The following is a 20,060-nucleotide window of genomic DNA, read 5'->3' on the forward strand; positions in this document are numbered from 1 at the left end:
TACACACCACTAGCAACTCCCCGTCTTGCGCGTCGTGCTTAGTGAGAAGAATGATAGTCCGTCTATTACTCTTTGTAAATATTGCGTAGGTCATACTGTGTGGAGCCAAGAAGTTTCCTCCTTGGTGAGCTACTGTGTTCCTGAAAACCATGAGCAATTTGCTTATCCCAGAGCAAGACCGTTTGTGTGCCCACAGTTCTGCAGGCTCATTTGGGTTACTTGCAAATGCGGTGTCAAGGTACACACTGAACAAATGTTTTGCATGTTGACTCAATGTTGAGCAGGCACAAGGAAAGGAGTGGGCGAACGCCAATTGCATCAGCTCCAACACGTGAGCCACGCCGTCAACATTGAGCATCAACTTCAAACGACTGAGCGCCTGGGACGTTCGCTTGTCAATCCTACATGCAAGTCTCAACGAAGTGAGCCACTTGCTCCTCATCATAAGACTGTTATTGTAGGATACAAAGATGACCGTTGCTTAACATTTGTAATAGATTTCGCGGGTTCAATACGGAAGCCAGAATATAAATACTGTCACCCTTCTCCAGTCAATTCTCTTCCCAAAACCAACTCACTCTGATTCACCTACAGGATATTCAAGAATGACAACCAGTCACAGCACCGACGCTACCGAGGAGGATAGCCTGATGGCTCAGGCGAACGAGCAGCTTGAACGCGAGCTGCTCCAGAGTCAGAAACCCACTCTCGCTACATACCGAGCGCCGCGACGCGTGGTGTATCTCGGCATCTCCCCCAGCTACTTGAAGGACTGGATGCTGCAGATGGTTTTCGGGAATTGTATCAAAATTGGTGCGTGCCAACCTCTTTCACCAGACAAACGCTAACCAACGCAGGAAGGACGCTATAATAGAAAGATTCAATCTTGATCGTCAGAGCTTCCAGCCATTGTTGGAAGACCACAGTGACCATCTCTCAATCATTGTTCCCGACCAGAACCTTGCCGACCAGCCAGCGGAGCGTGAGAAATTGAGAATCGACGCGCACTGGGTTTCATTCAGTACGAAAAAAAGACCGGTCGAATCACGATCGCAAATCCATGCATGCAACTACCGATCAATGCTCTAGCTATGGGATTCTCAACCAAAGATGTCCACGGTGCCCACGACCATCTTGTGGGACGTCACGGCGAGGGTCTCAAGCTGGCGGCCCTGGTTCTCTATCGAGATAGGTACAACGTGAGTATCGCCGCGAGTGGTTGCAATTGGAAGTTTGACATGCACACAGACGCCACTTCGGTTTCTTGTACTGTCGCGCCATCTCAGAAAACCAAGTCGATCGAGTAGACCGATCCTGCCCTAGACATGGCAAGCCTACGTTACCATGTGGGGAGAGATGTGGCAGTGGTGATCGGCGCGACGCGGGCCAAGTCAGGCCGACTACGGAGGTTAATAGGGATCACGAGTGCAAAAACCCCAAAATCCAATATTATTGGGCAATCTGTATACCGCCTCCTTTTCCGCCCGTTATTTATCCTGTTCGCCCTACCCTAATTAGGTTAGCCGTATGGCGTGCAACAGGCGTACAAAGTTCCTGGTCGGAATAACGTAACCCACGGGCGTTTGAAATAATAAATGCATGCATAGCAACTTCATATCATGATATCTCCCAAAACATAGCTCTTTCGGATAATATATGGAACTTGTACAACCTAAATGGCACTTCTGACCAACTGGTGCGACGTAGAAAGTTTACTTTGAGAAATCCTGGACGTATATATATTCTACCCGCGCATGTCCTCTATTCCGCCGCGTTTCAGGGTATTGTACGGAGTAGTATCGAAATAACGCACTGACTGGCTCAAGATCTACATACGCTCTTCCTTTTGCCTGGAATAATAGTGTTTTAAATTATGCTACTTCGGGAGCTACGAGAGGATGTCCGGGACTGGGATAAAGATGAGTATTTACCCCCTGACGTCCTCGGTGTCAACAGCAACTCCAGCAGATTGGAGCTGAGCTTTCTGAACCTGGAAATGGCTTCAATCCCGAGGACTTGCACCAGGAGAAGTCAGTCAACCAATACCTCGAACTCCGCCGCCGTGCCTTCCTCCATGACCAATTGGATGAGTATCCAGTGCTCCGCCTTGCGACGAAACTCGTTAGCGCGTGGGATAACGAGCCCGGACAGGCCCAGGAAGGCTAGTTTCCCGCGCCACGATGCAGCATCTCGGCCCACTATCCAAATATAAGCCGATCAGCAGTGCCACTACGCTCTTGGGATCTTCGGATAGCCAATCAGTGTCCAGGAAAAAAGTGGGATCGACGGAGGTAACTCGGTAGATAAACTTATTATCCACATGAGTGTGTGTTGTGACTGAAGATGTTAGGATTCTCCCTTCCCATTCGGGTTAGCGCCCCGACGTAGTCAGCTGTATTAGGAGTTAGCCCCCCAATAGGAACGCGTTGAGCTTCCCGATTCCAACAGAAGATTGTGAGGATTAGTTAAGTGACCCTCCGGAGTCTGTCCATAGCTTGTTACGGTGCTCTGCGTCAGGACCTGTCTCGGAGACCTGGAGGGCAAACAGGGGGTAATTAGCAGAAGACAGTATGACGGCGTGGAAGGACTGGGGAAGGTTGGTGGTATTTGGTGCGATTTTGAGACTCAATCCACTTCAATCTGCATGTCTTGACGTAGTCGGAAAGAGGAGACAGGAGCTTCTTTTGCGAAAAGAATGGTATTTAGAAGGATTCAGCTTGTTCGATGGTTCATTCATGAGTCGAAGGGCAGGAAGACAAGTTGGCCAATCAAAAGGACGGTAGGCCTGTTCGTGAGCGTTGCGAAGACCAAAGCTGAATGGGGCAGAAAAAGACGTTACTTCATATTACACTAGGTCTGATAAGGCTAGACTGGTATAAGCATGACGGCCAAGAGGGAATTCTGCCCGTCAAAAGCCACCATTTGGGGTTTTTGCACTCGTGATCCTTATTAACCTCCGTACTTCCCCGCCCGGCAAAGTGCCCGAAATACTTTCAAACTTTCGACAGTAATCATGATCGGCCGGGATCTACGATCCCGTAAAAGTTTTATGGTACGGTATACAGTTTCCTCACTCCTGTTCCATTTCTCGCCGTTCTCTGGATACCCCATCCTTTCCCCTTTTTACAAGGGTTCGCGTTCCAGATGCAGTGCATGAGTTCGCAATATTGTTATAGATCAGCTATCGGCGAATGCCATACTCAGAACGTCAATTCACTTAAACTATCGATTTTTACCAGTCTTTTAACCAAAATGTATGATAGTCCTTATAATCACAAAGTAGCGAGGTCACAATTATTGAGGTCAATCTCTGGAGCAGCAAAAGGCTGACGACTGAAACAGGTCTCGTTCATCGCCTCGAAACCCGTCTTCGCTCGGTCTGACGATTTTCCGACGAAGCCCGCCTCTCGTCTGGGTCAGCCTTGCTGATTTTCTCCTCCATAATAGCCAAGCGACTGAGGATGTTCGCCAAATCGCCGCGGACCAATTCATTCAAGCTTTCTTGGTTATTCATGGAGGATTCCACATTCCTGTGTCAACATTTAGCGCACAAATTCCCTCAGATAATGCACCCAAGGTCGGCTTACTTCATTCGGACATCTAGCCTTTGCCAAATGCAATCTTAGCGCAAGTAATTCAAAGGTCACGGCTGTGATACTCACTCTGCAACACATTCCAAGGCAATCATGTCGCGATCTTCAGGAAGATCTCTCTGACCTTCAATCTTTTCCACATCCCGAGCAGTCGAAAACAACGCAGGATCAATCTGGGCCTCGTGGTTACGACCAACACTGCCGCTTTGCACGCTAGATCCATCGTTCTCCGAGTGAATTGATAGCTGGTCCTCGGTAGTGTCACTAGCGGATGACTTTGACGCACTATGGGTATCCTCTGTTTCAAAAGAGGACAGGCTCAGGGCACGTTGTAGTTGTCTCCGAAAATCGGGCCGTCGTGCAGAATACGTAGACTTTCGAACTGCTCCTATGTTGGCGTCTAGTACCGGGGAAGAGGTCGCGTGGCTCTTGTTTCACGTTGTTCAGATGATGGCCATTATATAGATTTTTAAATCGAGCTACAGTGTTTGACTTTTTTGATTTTAATTCACAACTCTTGCCCATTGAGTTGTAGCCAAAAATCACATGGTTTTCCAAACTTTCCATTTCCAGCACCGCATGTTGTAATCAGTTTAAGACCGTCTGAAGTTTTCTCAGGTCAACGTTGATGGTCCCACAAACTCAACGTGCACTTCGTCCTATCGGACAGCAAAGGCACAGAGCTATGTATGCATGAAGTCGAATGGCACTAACTTGAAACTCTTCGTTTCACCGTTGAGATGTTCAATTATCAACTTGACAAATGATTTGTTCTCAGTCCCATGGTTCGACCTCAAAGTATATCTAACGTTACATTCTCCACCTCCATGGCAAAGGCGTTTGGAGTACGTCCCCCCGGTTCTTTTTAGCAACGATGAGAATTACTTGTGTTATCAACGTTGAAACGGGTTCTGTCAATCAATTTCGTTGACCTAAAACAAACAGCTGGAATATATTACCTAATTGTGCGGCGCTCCGTTGCTAAATAGAGCGGGCATTAGATGATGCGAAACGAGAGGATTAAAGCTCAACAAAGCCTACCTACCTGCCCTCTATTTGTTGTCATAACCAGCCTCCAACCATCGGGATCAAGATTATCACCATGTACTCGCGCAGTGCAACACCATGGTCTAAACGGGAGGAAGATAACCTTCTTCCCTGGTAGAGGAGAACAGCGAACTGCCATGGATCGCTCGCTCTGATGCCTATTTGGACCAATTTGGGGTGAAACGGTCGGTTGAATCCTTACGAGGGAAGAAATATCATATCCTACGAAAAAGTCGCCTTGGTCGTGTCAGACCGTCGCGGCGGGCGACAACCTCAAAGGGCCGGGGAAAATCCCGACGTCTGAGAGCCACCAGCAACACACGATGCAATCTTTCGAGCAGTGATTCTATCAGTTGCGGAAATGTTAGACGATGGCTCCATGACATTCCTGAGGTTGCGCCAGACGGCGTCAAGAGTCAAGAACCGCCGTCGGCCGAAGCATCGTTATCTGGTATGAGAAGATCTTCACTTTTTCTTTGGTTCAAGGCTTATTCTTTTTGCAGCTCATGAATCATATTCACCGAGTCGCGATGGACGAGAGAATCGATCATTTTCCAAGCTCTGGAACTATGTGCACTGGGTCTGTGAGCAAAGACGGCTTATTTAATACGATCAACAGCGTTAGTGATTGAATCTTCAGGCACGCTTTGGGTGATGGAAAAATCCAAGGCATTTCAAAGTCTTTGAATATTATTCAGCAGGGGATTTCATCATAAAGCCTACGTGGTAATGTATCTAGTCTTGCTCAACCAGAATACAGCCCAACGAGATAACATGCTCTTGGAGATAACACGAGGTACTCCCGTCTCATGCCGATAGTGAGGCGGTCTTTTGCAATAGCCCAAGGTCCAACCATCTAAGCATGGCATAATGCCACCAGCATTTGCTATGAAGTACTTGGGGCTCCGGCATCCTTTTAGGTCGCACCAATTAGGTCAATTCACGTAATTTTACTATGCTCAATATGTTTTAAGGACGAGTGCCTGAAGTTACTCTATATTAATTTGAACTATACAGAGTACACTACTTTACTTTTCCAATTGCTTACAGCCATTATCATCCCATTTACCGCTCTGATCCATCGGACTACGTGAACAGAATAATAAAGTAGCCAGCAGGAATGACTTTTTTCCTGTTTGTCAAGTGTCAAGTGAATTGGGCCAACAGCCTCCGTTTACAGTAGTAGGTGAGAAACCCGACTACTGCAGTCTAATTTATTTCACACGCAATTATGAATAGGGGGAAAGATTGGTCATGTGTTGATACTGGTACTGATGGCGTTGAAGTGTTGATGGTGTTGACGTGTTGATGGTGTTGACGTGTTGATGGTGTTGACGTGTTGATGGTGTTGATGGTGTTGACGTGTTGATGGTGTTGATGGTGTTGATGGTGTTGATGGTGTTGATGGTGTTGATGGTGTTGATGGTGTTGATGGTGTTGATGGTGTTGATGGTGTTGATGGTGTTGATGGTGTTGATGGTGTTGATGGTGTTGATGGTGTTGATGGTGTTGATGGTGTTGATGGTGTTGATGGTGTTGATGGTGTTGATGGTGTTGATGGTGTTGATGGTGTTGATGATGTTGATGTGTTGATGGTGTTGATGTGTTGATGTTGAACGGTTCCACATGCTTTAGCCAACGTGGCCATCCCGGCGTTGGGATTTCCGACTATACCACATATTTTGATTGCCCTCAATTCCAACATTTTACCAGTGCTAGCTACACAACAGAGAAGCTTGGGTGAATTAAATTTCACAATACCTGCCAATACAGTACCAATTTAGAGTAAGCTATTCATGCTGGTAACCAGCTGTAACTTATTCGGTAGGAAATCCTCAAGAGTAATAAATATTCAGGTCGCCTTTCTATACCTAAGCTAAATCTATGAAAGGTCGGAGATTATTTATAAAACATATTTGCCACGGAGCAACCCTTAATGTGGTAACAGTGAGGGAATAGACTAGTTAGATGTTCCCAGGGGTAGGCGAGGCTCCCCGGAGTCTGCGTGACGAATCCTGGCCTCCGTTGCGCTCCTACAGCCCAACAGGATTGTTCCTCGCGACAATTCACCATGCTCCTGGAAGCAGCATTGGGTTCCTGGGGCCAATGTCAGGTTAGGAACGGCTGAAAAAAGCTGGAGAATCTTTTTTGGTGTTCATGTCCCTTCTAGAATGGCCCAGCATCTATGTTAGCCCTACCTATTCCTAGCAAATAGTCTGTGTTGTGCTTCAGGCTGAGTGAGAAGAATGGAAGTCAGTCCATTAACTTTGTACATAGACAGGACGCAGGTCAAACTAAGCGGAGCCAGAAACGCTCTACTTAGATGCAATGCTATAAACCGCTGAGCAATTTTTCCTCTCCTAGACTGAAATCGCTTGTGCGAACGTATGTCTGCAGGCTCGGTTAAGTCACTAGTAAGTGCGGTGTCACAGAGTATACTATCTAAATAGCTTGCAAGTATGTTGACTCTTTGTTGACTGGACACCAGGAAAGCATTGGCTCAACGCTGTCACCAATGCCTACGGCAGCGCCTGTAACAGGCGAGACCCACCGTCAACGTCGAGCATCAATTTCATAGCAGACAAGTCGACAGCGTTCGCTGGTTAATCCTGACATCCAAGTCTTAAGTTAGTGAGCCAAGCGCTTCTTATCCTTAAACTGTCTCTTTTTGATAGAGAGAGCACTGTTGCTCAACATTTCTAGTAGATATGTGATTTCAATACGGAAGGAAGGCACAACATAAATAGTGTTATCCTACCCCGGTTGGCATTCTTCCCAATCCCAATTCACACCCGATCCGCAAGCTTGATTTTCAAGAATGACACACTATTACAGCGCCGACGCTTGCGAGGATGATAGCATTATAGTCCTGGCAAACGAGCAGCTTGAATATAAGCTACTCGAAAGTCAGAAAACCCCCCTCGTTATATGCCTATCCTCCCGGCGCGTAGTTTTTCGGAATTTTTCCCGGCTACATGAAAGATTGGACACAAGCAAATGCTTTTCGAGAATTGTATCAAAATTGGTATGTATAAGCCTCCTTCACTGGACAAGCGCTGATTTACGCAGGAAAGATGCCCTTATAGAAAGATTCGAGCTTGACCGTTAGAGCTTCCAGCCAGTCTTGGAAGACTACAGTGGTAGTCTTTCAATTATTGTTCCCGACCGTAACCTTGCCGGTCGGCTAGCGGAAAGTGACGATCGACGCGCCCTAGGTTTTATCCGGTACGAAAAAAGGACTGGTCGAATCACTATCGCAAATGCTTGTATGCGACTCCCTATCAATGCCCTTGGTATGGGATTCTCAACTAAAGACGCCTACGACCGTCTTGTGGTGTGTCACGGCGAGGGTCTTAAGCCGGCGGCGTTGGTTCTCTCTCGAGATGGCTTTCAGGTGAGTATCGCCGCGAGTAGTTGCAATTAGAGATTTGATATGTATACAGACTGCACTTCTATTTCTTGTACTGTGGCGCCATCTCAGAAAACCAAGTCGATCTAGTGCGCTGATCCTGCTCTAGATATGGCAAACCTTCGGTCCTATATAGAGAGGGATGTGGCAGCGGTGATTAGCGCGACGCAGGCTAAGTCAGGCCGACTGGTTGCGCCAGACGCGTTTTGAATTGGCTCCGCTTGACGACAAGGATATCCGCGGACTCACCTACCCTTCCGATATCACTTCCACACTATACGGCGACTTGATTCTTGATCCCTAGCTTCGAGGTTAGCTGTATCACAATGGGATTACCTTGACTAATTCCACCGTGGGTGGCGCATTCCTCTTCGCGTATAAGTTCGCCTATTCGACTACCTGCCGCGACCGTAGCAGACTGGTATCCTGGCGGGATGCGGCTCGCTAAGTACAACAGATATAGGAGGAAGCTCTACGTAAGCAGGAAGACGCCTATCTTGCCTCTACTTGTCGATCTCCTGCGGAGGCACGCCCGTTCCGCCGACGCCGAGATGATAGGCCCTCTTTGAGAGCTACCGGCGGCGCTTCGGATCTGGCAATACTTACTGCGCGAGTTAGCAGATAAGGAATTCTTTTACAGCACGTATGCCTGACGGACTCAGAAGGCTACCCTCTTTTCCCGACTTTCAAGATTATGATATACCGGCGTTTGTCTTATCGACAGCACAGTCAGCGGTCTACGGGGGCCTAAGTTTATCTATAAAAGTGACTACGAGGATAGTTGAAGGAATGGACCGCAGGATAGAGGCACAATGAGCCCTTGCAGCCTGCCTCTATAACTCTGTCCGGTATAGTAAGAGATTTGGTCCTGCCTCTGAGTGCTCACTCTTCTTGGTATTCAGGTAAGGCGCCTGGGGAAACTACGACAGACCTCTTAGTAGACAGTGGTTCTTTATCGCTTAAGAGCTAATATATAGCGTGGAAATGTGCCCGATCAGGTCAGTTAAGGCCCTTGTGTCGATGACGCATCGCTGTGCATCAGCTGCAACGCTGGTTGACCGCGCCTAGAGCTGCTTGTCTAGGTGAGACATATGGCTGTGCGATATAATGTTCAAGAAGGCTGAAACTGGGGTCGTTGAAATGGCAGGTGGACGGAAGCACGTGGCGTCACGTCGCGTTATCGACGATCAGGACGGTGATATTCTCTAGATCAAAGTTAGTGAAGTATGCTGAGCTCGGTAGAAGTGGTCAAAACGAACGAGCTGTGGATGGCATGGAATTGGGAACTATAGAATTATACGCAGCTATGGAGATGGACACGAAGATGTCGTAGGAACTCGGTGGAGACGACGCAACCTCCGAAATAACAGCGAAGTTTGCACCTCTACGCTATACTTCCCAGGCGCTAACGACTACTTATCCGCCTGGATAATAAGCATCCGAAGGCAAGCATAGACTTCTTTTGTTCTGCTATTTGCGGTCGGGAAGGGGTTAGGCTTTCTTACGTTTTGCCAAAGTCGAAACCGATGACAGGGACCCGCAAATTTTGCTTTATGATGTTGCAGTATACCGCCGCCTGCTGGGGTGTCGGGTTGAAGGAGGTCCTCGCGGAGAGCGAATGCGAAGAGGCACGTTTAGACGGCCTATTGAACGAAGTTCGGAGGGGACGAAGCCGATGAACGCGATTGTTTTGCAGAATATCCTCCGATATATCTAACGTGATATGGCCATAAGCATCAGAAGTTTCTCGAGTCCGCCCCGTGTTCGCTTCCCTCCGGACACCTAGCTTTTGCACTATTATGGCTTCCTCTTTATAGCTTCCTACAGCTACCTAGAACCATTTTTCGGGTGAAATCGATATCACTGAACACAGAATTCTCTGCGCTTTTCTGCTCGGCAATAAAATAGGTGTGCATATTTTGAAGCTCAGAATCACCTTGTCTTCGGCAGGATCGAGGTTGTGCTTATGTGTTACGTGATGGAGAGTAGCGGGATGTTCCTTAATGAGGAAATAAGGTGCACCAATGTGGCTCAGAAATCAACAACCACCTGGAGAGATGCATCTTTCCCTCTTTGGACGGCTCTAGCAAGACTAGTATCGGCTCGATACTGCTAGAGATGACGCGTTTTTGGAAAGAGATGGCAAGGCAGTGGTACCTTTTATGGCACCTCCCGGACTTCTGAGCTCGGAGAATGACTGATGTAACCAAGTAGTGATGCGGCTCATTTGTTTCGAAACTCGAAGCCCTATAGCGCCTAGAGATGCTAGAGATGTAATGATTAGGTATGTGCTTGGGTATAGACTGTGTCGCATTTTGATAACTGATGTAGATAGACTACGAACACAATCCGGGATAGCCTCGGCAAGCGCCAGGCACGCCTGCCGGACAGGCTGTGTGGCATATGCTGTGTGCCCACTGCCCTACCCGGACCGTCGAAGAGCAGCTGTAAGAGCTGTTTAAGGATGCAAAGCCCTGCACCCTCCCGCCTACAACATTCGCGAGAGCAGTCGACCGAGCGTTGCGAGCCTGCTTTGCTCTGCTGAAATTCACCGACCATATTCAGGTTGCCTACGTCGAAGGCTCGACCGGAAAGTCGACGTATACTTTGATAAGGGAAAGGATATGCTTAATATACATTGCCGATGGTTGGACTTTGCTTGTACGCACCACCGGTCGTTCTACCGGCCCTGGTCTCCGAACAACCTCGCCGACCCGAACGCCGCGAACACTGAGACGGCGCTTCTCCATGAGAAAGCAGGTAAGTGGTCATTAATCATCCATGGAACAACGCTGACCCCTTTGGTACAGCCCTCCCTAACGACGTGGTGCCCTGTGGCTGCCGCCAGCAGTTCGCTCGTCAGACACACCGAATGTGCCTCTTTACCGGTCTGTCGCACACATCGACATATTGTACTATGATTGCAGATCGACTTTTTTATGGAGTGCCGTCTGATTGACTATCGCTATGGTTGTATGCGAGTGTGGAAAATCTTTCCAGTAGACCATTCGGAAAGTGGTTCGCTCTGCATTCTGTAGTATATGATGATCTGACAGGAACGTACAGCGCGGGCGACCCCCACGTTACCGGAAGACAAGCGGTATGATCATTGCTATGGAACCCAGCACGTTCTATGCTAACACTCTATGTATATGCAGGCGCCTGAGATTGCTTCGATTTGGTGTAGTCACCTTATCTTGGATGCGATTAAATGTGGAATACCTACCCCCGCGAGACTCCTTATCTACGGTGAACACGGTGAGGGTAATTTTTGGGGTATGTTACGGGTCTTAATTCTCGAGGATATGAGTAAATACTTATCTAAGAAGTGCTAGGGGTATGTGATATCCCGTATCTTTGTATCTAATGTACAGTCTCACCTCCCGCATTCTGTTTATACCGCAGTCGCCTACGTCGGGGTAATACCCTTGCGTTTACGTTCGGTTCAGACGCGGTAACCGGCGAGACGAACTATTGTTATCGGCCAGACGACCTGGCCGAAGGTCACTGCATCTTGTGCTAGGGAGTGCTCGTCTGCGGCACGGTGACACTGAATGCACCGGTAGACGACCTGAACTTATCTGCCGATTGCTATCAGTGGTATCCGTACGCTCTACTACTGGAGCTGCGTGCGTGTCTTTACGTGTTGGGTTAGGATTTGCCCTCGCTCTCGGTGAGCGGAGCAGGGCATCTAGATCTTCGTCCCTTCGGCTACATTGTGTGAGCACTTAAATCCACTGGGAAGCTAATTAGAACTAACCAGACACAGCAGGATACGTAAGATCCCCCATCGCGCTCCTCCAGCCATTCTTTCACACAGCTCAGTTGTACTAATCCCCAGCACTGGTTACATTACAGGACCGCACTCTCGTCCACCCGCTCTTCATCGCCTTCTAAACAAAACCGACCGTAGATGGCAGGCCTCGTCGCTGAGACCGAGGCTATGTAGTTCCAGGTCTTGAATCCCTTGCCCGATATTATATCCCAATAGGGCAGCTGGTTAAGCCGGTGAGATGCAGCATGGAGCGCTGTTCCTTGTTCACCATGGCGCGGAGGTGTGACGCTGATTACTAATTTTTTTCAAGGGCACCCAAATGTTGATAGCCAGCTATGGTCTGCTTCAATGTAAGGTGCTTCAGCAGCAACCCGGGAGGGGTGACCGGCATGTTGGCGGTCACGGAAGACAGCTCCATATTACGGCTGACCTAGCTGGTTGGCCTGTCGCTGCCGGTGTCATGGGCACAAAGAAAGTTCCTCGCGATATCATGAAAGTTGGACTGTAATGTCAAGGATTGAAAGGCTGTTTATGTTAACAGACCTATCATATGGATCTTCAATATCTTCAATTTGCTGGCTGTGGCCATTGCTCCTCCGATCCTGTCTTATGTCTTAACAAAGCTCAAAGGGTCCTAGACTGGTCGTGGACAGACAAGATAAACTTCACAAAATAAACAATGACAATTTCAAGTACGGATATATGATTGAAAGTTTATGGATAACAATGCCTAGGCTCGCGTCACAATTTGGGGACGCTTGCGGGGCAACGCGACCGCCGGAATACGCTGACCTCCTCTCCACAGCCAAAGAAACTCGCAGTCAGTCGACCCCTAGCACTAGCTTATTCTCGCTTGTTAGTGCCTCCTTCCCTCTGTCGGGATCGCATCGACGCCTGTGCCTTCTGGAGGCGCTTCATCTCTTTCTAGAGAATTTCGATATCTCTGATGACTTTCTTTATGCTTCGAGAGTTTTCTTCGCGATGAATGTGTTGTCCGCACACCGCGGCCTGCCTTTCTATCGACCTGCGCTATGATTAGCTAAACTTATATCTCTGGTTGTGAAGCTCTTAAGGCATATTAACAAGTTTCCAAATCAATGATTGATTCTGCTTAATACATATGTAACTTTAAGCCGAAAGAGGGCCTGAGAAGAGATAATATTGGGCACAAAGGGCGGAGGGAGGGAGCACTTACTGTTTTAGTATTGGTTGTAATCGCTCCTTATGATGCTGTTGCGTGGGATCCGCTGGTTTGTCTCCTGGCATAAGTTCGAATCGAATCTTACGAGAGCGTCTGCTCTTAAGTAATGCGCGAGCGCGTTCCGATGGTAAAGCCACCGGCTTTGTACGAGATAACTTCGCATTTTCCGAGGAGCTTGTATGTTCTGAGGAACCGGAGCCTCCCTCCAAACTCTTATACCATTTTTTGTATTCTGTGAAGGCTTTGCTAGGACGATATTCGGGGGTTTTCTTGTCTTGCTGCGCCATTGGAGAATTTGGGAAAGGGAGACAGCGGAATTCGATGAGGTTGAGGGTGATGAATCGTCGAGGAGGAATTCTAGGGGCAAGAGTTCAATCGCTGAATGAAAATATGTGGGGAGAAGTTCTGGATTTCTCTCCGAAAAGTATTATTACCACTGTTACATTTCCTTGGATTGACCGAAGTGGAGATTTGAGTTATAAGTGGGCCAGCATGGTTATGGATAGTGGGAATGTCAACGTGAGGTCGTCCGCGCTGAATTACTAACGTTCTTCGACGTTCACTACCTGAGTATAACCGTAAACGTTTAACCTCAAGGTTCAGCTATCAATACAATAGTGATGGAGACAGCCATTCGTGTCATATGTTAACAAGACGCCCTCCTATGACACCCAGCAACATGCCTACGCAATCCTCGCCCGTCTAAGAATCGGGTGGGACCTTTGTGGGAACCTTCAATTACCCGTGTGAGATGGTAGGGTGGCGACAACAGACAGCCCGTTTCAAATAATACCGTAAAGGTGATGTTGGTATCACCAGCTAGGTACTGTGTACACAGTTAAGTGGACAGTTTATGCTTGTAAGCAAAAGTTGATTGATTCGTGTATATAGATGTATGTCCCAGGTCAAGGTCCAATACCCCTGAATCCATACGGCGGGAGCCGCAGCTTAGCAGGATTACGTACAACATGTCTTTGCTTATTCCAACGGGAGGATATGTCCCGACACTGGCAACTTTTCTTTTGTGCAAAGGCCAGTGCCCTCAAGTAAGAAATGAATGATCAAATCGAACGAACAAAAGAGAACGATCAAAAACAAACAATCAAAAGAAACGATCAAAAGAAACGATCAAAAGAAACGATCAAAAAGAAACGATCAATCGTACTGTGCCTCGTTGCCCACGTAGATCTCGCTATACCATTCTATTTTCTCTCCACCCATCCCTCAACTCGCACTCGCAAGTTATTGGTGTTGATGAACTTCTCCAAGGCCTTGTTGGGGTCTGCTTTGGTCATTGCATCTGCAGGGTTGTCGCTCCCGTTGATCCACCTTATCTCCATTATCTCTCTTCGCTCGTATGACTGGCGAAGTGCCATGATGTCGATCATGAGGCGCTTCTCCTTGGTGGTTCCGAGCTTGACGAGGCATTCGTAAAGAGAGTATGAGTCCGTGCATACGATGGTAGGGATCTTCCCAAAGCCGAGTTGGTCCATGATCATCTTGACTGTTGTGCCGATTGCAATTGCCATGTCGACACCTCCTACCATCCCATAGATCTCCGATGCTAGGACGCTTCTGGTGACTCGTTTGCTCTTGGTTGAGCTCCAATGGATCAGGTTTCCGGTGATCTCAAATTCCTCATCCTGTGTGGACTCGTTTGCGAGAATAATCTCATATCCAATCTGGGAGCTGAAATCTTTGTTGTTTGCGAATGAGCCATCGACAAATACGAAGAGCTTTGCAGTTGAGAGATCTATCGCGATGTATCTGATGCCCCTGTCCAGGTTCTTCATTTGCCACTTGATGCGTTTGTTCAACGCGTTGACGTCGGCTTCCGTAGGATCCTGGTGTTGGGCGGCAACGGATAGGTCGAATGCAGCTTCCGGCTGGCAGATCGTCGCAATGTAAGCTCCGCGAGCACGTTGTTCCATGTATGCTTGCTTGAGGTCCTTGGATTTGTGGTCGATGAGCTTGAGCTTCTTACCCTGCTCCTTCTGGCGTAATTCAACGGCAACGTCTCCTTCCTTCTGTGTCAGGACACAGCCATTGAATATCAGCGGGTTCTCTGGAGATAGTGTATCCTTAGGTTTAGCGCTGAACTTTGCTTCTGCCAATTCCTTCGCCTCGAGCTTGGCGAACTCGTCGGACCCCAAAATCAGAGTGTCATCGGTTTGCATTCCGACAACACCGAAAGCTTCCTTTGCTGTCGAAATCAACAGGCATGGGTCGTAAGTAGATGTGACCATCTCGAGCTTTTCCCGGTGGTGCTTGTGGTACGTCGCCCACCAATGGGTTCCGGCTTCAGGGATCCCGTATAACGGCTTCCGCACTACCATGATCGTGCCGGCTGAGAACTTGCTCTTGATCTCCTTGGGTAAGTGCGCCAGAATCAGTCGGTTCAATGAGGTTGTTGACTGGACATATGCCTGTGTAATGTCCCGGATCGATAGGCTGATGTTCTTTTCGCTCAGTGACGGGGCCAGTGCGACGATGACCCTTTGGCTGGCTCGTTGGATCGTCGGGGATTGGGTAAGAATCATCCCTTTCCCTTCGTCATTGTAGGCCTGGATAACGAGTCGTGACTTCTCGAAAGGCGTACCCGTGGCTTTGCCCTTGATTTCATTGACCAAACGGGAATTGAAGATGCGTATACCAGCGTTGCTTGACTGGGTCGTATCGTACGAAGTCGAACACGCCTCTGGCTATTAGCCCTTCGATCTCCTCGTTCCGAGATTGATCAAATGGCAATCCAGGGGTCGTGATGACACCGTCATTCCTCAACTTAATGGACAGTTCCATATCGGCTCGTTCTTTGTTCGTCATAAGTGCCATTGCAACGTCTTGTCCTTCCCAGATAGTATTGATGAATTGATCCTCGAGGTCTTGATGATGAGTAGGATTTCCTCGGGTGCTCCGCCGCACGGTTGTCTGCGGCTTCGGTTTATTTTTCGATCCGGGTGGTCGTCCTCGACCTCGTCGTTGGATTTCGACTGGTTTATCGGGCTCGTTGACTGGTTCCGAATCGACAGTCCTATCCACTTGGTCGTCCTCTGCCCTAATCCGACGTTGCCCTCCCTCTCCCTCTGGGAGTTCTTCTCTGTGGTAGGGCTTGACAACAGTTGATCGGAATTTCGTAGGACCATATGGCATATCCACGGTGCAAATTTCTCCATCCATCGCTAAGAGCTTGTATGGGCCCTTCCATCCGCCTTTCTCGCGCCAGACTCGAACATCTGACTGCAAAGGTAGGTCCAACGTGGTGGTAATATTCGGGCCGTTGCGCATAGCAAGCGCGTCATTCACCTGGCGCTCTGCATGCAGGCGTCGGACCTCTTTGGTTGCAGCACGGATAGCCTTAGCTCTCTTGACTACCGAAGGTGATGGTGGGTCTATTTCGGTCATTCTCGGGTATGCCCCGAAGACAAGCAACGTTGGGACAATTCCATCTGGTCCGGCTGAGTCGTTAACAGCTTTCACAGCCATCTGCAGGATCATCTCCCTGTCAATGTTCTCGTTCTTGAGCTCTTCCCTGAGAATTTCGTAGGCACGGCGCAGTGGTGCATGGTATCGTTCCACTTTCCCGACGCTATTATGGGCTTCCACGGGGACCTCCTTCACCTTGATCGACATCGACGATGCAAGCTGCTTGAACTCGGTAGATGTGAAGTTCTTCCCCGCATCGTGTATAACGTAGTCCGGGGGTCCCTGGTAGGTATCGATCTAGCATGCACGAAGTGCGTCCCAGGCATTACGTGCCGACATGTCTCTCAGGAATCTCGCAGCACTAAATGACGTGGCTGCATCGATAACTTGCAAAACGGGCTTTCCTTCCAGATACAGGATATCGACGATGACCGAGTAATTGAACTCATAGTCATCTTTCAAAGTGAATTTGAATCGTCCTGGAGATCTACCTTTCATCTGGCAATGGTGGCAGAATTTCGTGAGGTAGTCGATGCACTGCGAATTCACCTCGTGCCCGGCGCGTTGTAGGATTCGGGTCAATCTATGTACCGACGGGTGTCCGAAACGCCGGTGGAGTTGTCGTAGCTCTGATTCGGTAAGGTGGCTCCATGCTGCTGCCTCCTCCAGATTGTGCAGCAACATCCATGGGTGTCCCCATTTACGTACAATGGGTACTCTCTTGTCTCCTCGCTCGAGCACATTTTTCTTATTTCGTAGCTCCACTCCCATAGCGTCCATGTCCTTGAGGCAGAAGAGAAATGGTGTGTTCGTGGGAAGGATGTGAAAGGTAATAGAGCCAATTGGGGTATCGACATCGGCAGTGCCTAAGGAGACTTTTGGGTCTCCGTCTCCAAATTTGATCTTATGTTCCCCAGCCCGGGAGGTATTGAGTCTGACTTTGGGGTCTAACTTGCACAATGCCTTGAATTGAGGTTCACCCGCAGACGAAACTCCAGAGGCTCCAGTATCTGGCATAATGCCTTGGAAGGTGTCAGCTGAATACCGGTTGTCGAGTGTGAACACTTCAATGGCCTGTCCGTTGGCTTGTCGCTGCTGGAAAATATCGTCTTTAGTGAAAAAGTGGTACGCTGACTGGTCGTTTAGGATGGATATCATTCTAATCCCGTCGACTTCTCCGAGCTCTGTGAAGAACCCCTCGTGCTCGTCATCCTCGATAGTCATGTCTGCGAGCATCAGGGTTGATTCATGCCTGTCGCTGCTGTCTAGCACTTCTGTCTCCTCTTCTCCTTCAAAGTCACTAAGGAACGTCTGGAAATCCTGCGGGGTGGCCGCTTGGCCCGTGGTGAAGTAGTGTTGCTGGCGGAAGTTATCGAGTGATTGTCTTCGTTCCTCCCCGGTATGATACTTCGACCAGCATCCTGGCCTTCCGCAGACGTAGCATCTCCCCTGGCGGGACCCTTGATGGCCCCGTCGACTCCCACGGTAGCTTCCTCGCGGCCCTGATCCACGAAAGGGAGTGAGTCCACGGTTGTTACCGTATCCATTGCTTCCTCTGTGCTGGCTATAACTTCCGCGGCCACGGCCTCTCCCTCCGTATGTGCGGTCAGTCCAATGCTGGTCGAGCACGTCGTACTCCTCATAAGCGTGAAATTGCCCCGCATGAGGTGGAAAGATCGCATTGGCAACGGCGGATCGTAGTTCTGCTTGTACCCCCTCTAGGGTGCTCGCCGGCCTATATAAGGAGAACTTGCATTCCTCGACACCTCTGCAAGCATTGATAGTTTGTTCCCGCAGTGTCGTCTCCGACCGGTATTCTGGTGGTAATCCTGGCTGGATCTTTTCCAGTGTATCAAAGAGCATTTCGAGGCAATCTGAGCGTGACTTCTCAGGGTTTTGAGCAATGGTCCTTGGGAGTGTGGTCTCTCTCCACTCAGTGATAGATCTTTGACGGTTTTCCTCTGTGTCGAAGTGTGCCCTCAACATCTCCACCATTGTCGGAAAATCTCTTGCCTTTCCCTTGATCCGTGTGAAATAAAATTTCTCCGCTCTCCCCTTAAGCATAAGCGAGAATGCGATGTGGAACTGATGCTCCTGTAGGCCGATCTTTTCACAGACGTCGTAGAACTTGACTAACTTTGTGTTGAAGTCATCATACAGTCCTCCGCTATACTTGTCGTCCGCGTTGCTGTACTGCCTCGTTACTGCTTCAATCATTCTCGGTAACGACATGTCCGAGGAATTTTGTTGGAATCTACCGTAATCGGATTGTTGCTGTATGCGATTGTCCATATAGGCTGTATCGAGCGTGACGGATCTGGCTTCTTCCCATCTCTGGTCGCTTCGTTCGATATGTGGTTTCTCAACATTCGTTCGTGGGGTTTGAGGATTTGGTAGGTTCACCAAAGTAGCTCGTGCCGCCGAGGCATTTGGTCGGATGGTTGGTGATTGATCGCGCGCAGGGTTCCATCTAGAGTTGAAGTTGTCCGGGTGCTCCTTCAGATGGGCCTCGATGTCTTCTTTGGTCCATTCGTGTTGAGTGTCCTCCTGGAGACAGTCATACAATCCCTTCGCGTATGATACACCGATGGCTATCTTGATCCATACTCCGTGTGTAGTCAGGTGGATTCGAATCATCTTCAATGCGGTTTTGCTTGCCACCTTGAATGTGTCCAGAGTCCATCCATCGAATTCTTCGCGAAAATCGTTCCATAGGGCACGGTCGGTAATGCCCATCATTTTCCATGCCCGCAATACACAAGTTATATGGCCGTTTAGTATTCCTTCCGTCTGGTTCTTCTCATCGAGTGTATCGACGGATTTCCCCCATGTCTTCTCCTCGATAGGGTACGCGAGGTTGTCCGGGATCGGCAGCATGATGGTCGTTCCGGTGAAGACGTGGATAGAGTCGATCGAGGGGATGAGTGTGTTGGGTTGCGTGTCGTGACGGTACTGCAAGCCGTTTCCCGTTAACGCGTTGTTCGCGTGGTAGACGCAGATCTTCGTTGCGGTTTCAACTGTAGATCTTTTGGAAATCCTCCGTGTCTCAAAGGTACTGCATCCGTTTCCCAGTGAGATACTTTGATATCCTTTAGCACACCTTCCGCAATGAGGGTACTGCAACCGTTTCCCCGTTCCCTTGCGGTCAATGCCTCTTCCAGGTCGTGTAAACCGAGCTGTTCTGTGGTTGTAATCAACCACTGATCAGTGTTGGTATCACCAGCTAGGTACTGTGTACACAGTTAAGTGGACAGTTTATGCTTGTAAGCAAAAGTTGATTGATTCGTGTATATAGATGTATGTCCCAGGTCAAGGTCCAATACCCCTGAATCCATACGGCGGGAGCCGCAGCTTAGCAGGATTACGTACAACATGTCTTTGCTTATTCCAACGGGAGGATATGTCCCGACAGGTGAATTGACTGCAAGATGTGTCCCAGGTGACTGCAAGCCTCGAGACACGCCTCAGCCAAATGGCTAAGTATTTTTTCTAGAAATTGTCGTACATCACAGGGAAAGTCATTCTGCAAGCAAAAGAATCTAAAGAATATTTTTGACAGATGCTGACAACGTATTGGAGGGGGAGTAACAAATAATTAGGCACGTTTTCCGT

General features: G+C 48.7%; 4 protein-coding genes across 4 annotated transcripts; all 4 read right to left on the bottom strand.

Annotated features, from left to right (window-relative positions):
- Nucleotides 1-3,349: 3,349 nt before the first annotated feature.
- N7473_004419 (uncharacterized protein) lies at nucleotides 3,350-4,118 on the bottom strand (the record flags this gene model as incomplete). The annotated part of the gene is made up of 4 exons (XM_057150359.1): nucleotides 3,350-3,530; nucleotides 3,588-3,605; nucleotides 3,663-3,891; nucleotides 4,001-4,118. The coding sequence occupies 4 exons, from the start codon at nucleotides 4,116-4,118 to the stop codon at nucleotides 3,350-3,352; spliced, it is 546 nt and encodes a 181-aa protein (XP_057010469.1).
- A 1,751-nt stretch (nucleotides 4,119-5,869) lies between these two features.
- On the bottom strand, nucleotides 5,870-6,268 carry N7473_004420 (uncharacterized protein; the record flags this gene model as incomplete). Its single annotated transcript, XM_057150360.1, has 1 exon — nucleotides 5,870-6,268. The coding sequence occupies one exon, from the start codon at nucleotides 6,266-6,268 to the stop codon at nucleotides 5,870-5,872; it is 399 nt and encodes a 132-aa protein (XP_057010470.1).
- A 7,959-nt stretch (nucleotides 6,269-14,227) lies between these two features.
- N7473_004421 (Ty1/Copia family ribonuclease HI) lies at nucleotides 14,228-16,655 on the bottom strand (the record flags this gene model as incomplete). The annotated part of the gene is given in 2 exon segments (XM_057150361.1): nucleotides 14,228-15,691; nucleotides 15,708-16,655. 2 exon segments carry the CDS (start codon nucleotides 16,653-16,655, stop codon nucleotides 14,228-14,230), a joined length of 2,412 nt encoding a protein of 803 aa, XP_057010471.1.
- A 90-nt stretch (nucleotides 16,656-16,745) lies between these two features.
- Nucleotides 16,746-19,325, bottom strand: N7473_004422 (GAG-pre-integrase domain-containing protein; the record flags this gene model as incomplete). The annotated part of the gene is made up of 1 exon (XM_057150362.1): nucleotides 16,746-19,325. One exon carries the CDS (start codon nucleotides 19,323-19,325, stop codon nucleotides 16,746-16,748), a length of 2,580 nt encoding a protein of 859 aa, XP_057010472.1.
- Between the last annotated feature and the right edge of the window lie 735 nt (nucleotides 19,326-20,060).

Source organism: Penicillium subrubescens, assembly GCF_028828155.1.
Source record: "Penicillium subrubescens strain IBT 31985 chromosome Unknown utg000003l_segment0_segment0, whole genome shotgun sequence".
Lineage (NCBI taxonomy): Eukaryota > Fungi > Ascomycota > Eurotiomycetes > Eurotiales > Aspergillaceae > Penicillium > Penicillium subrubescens.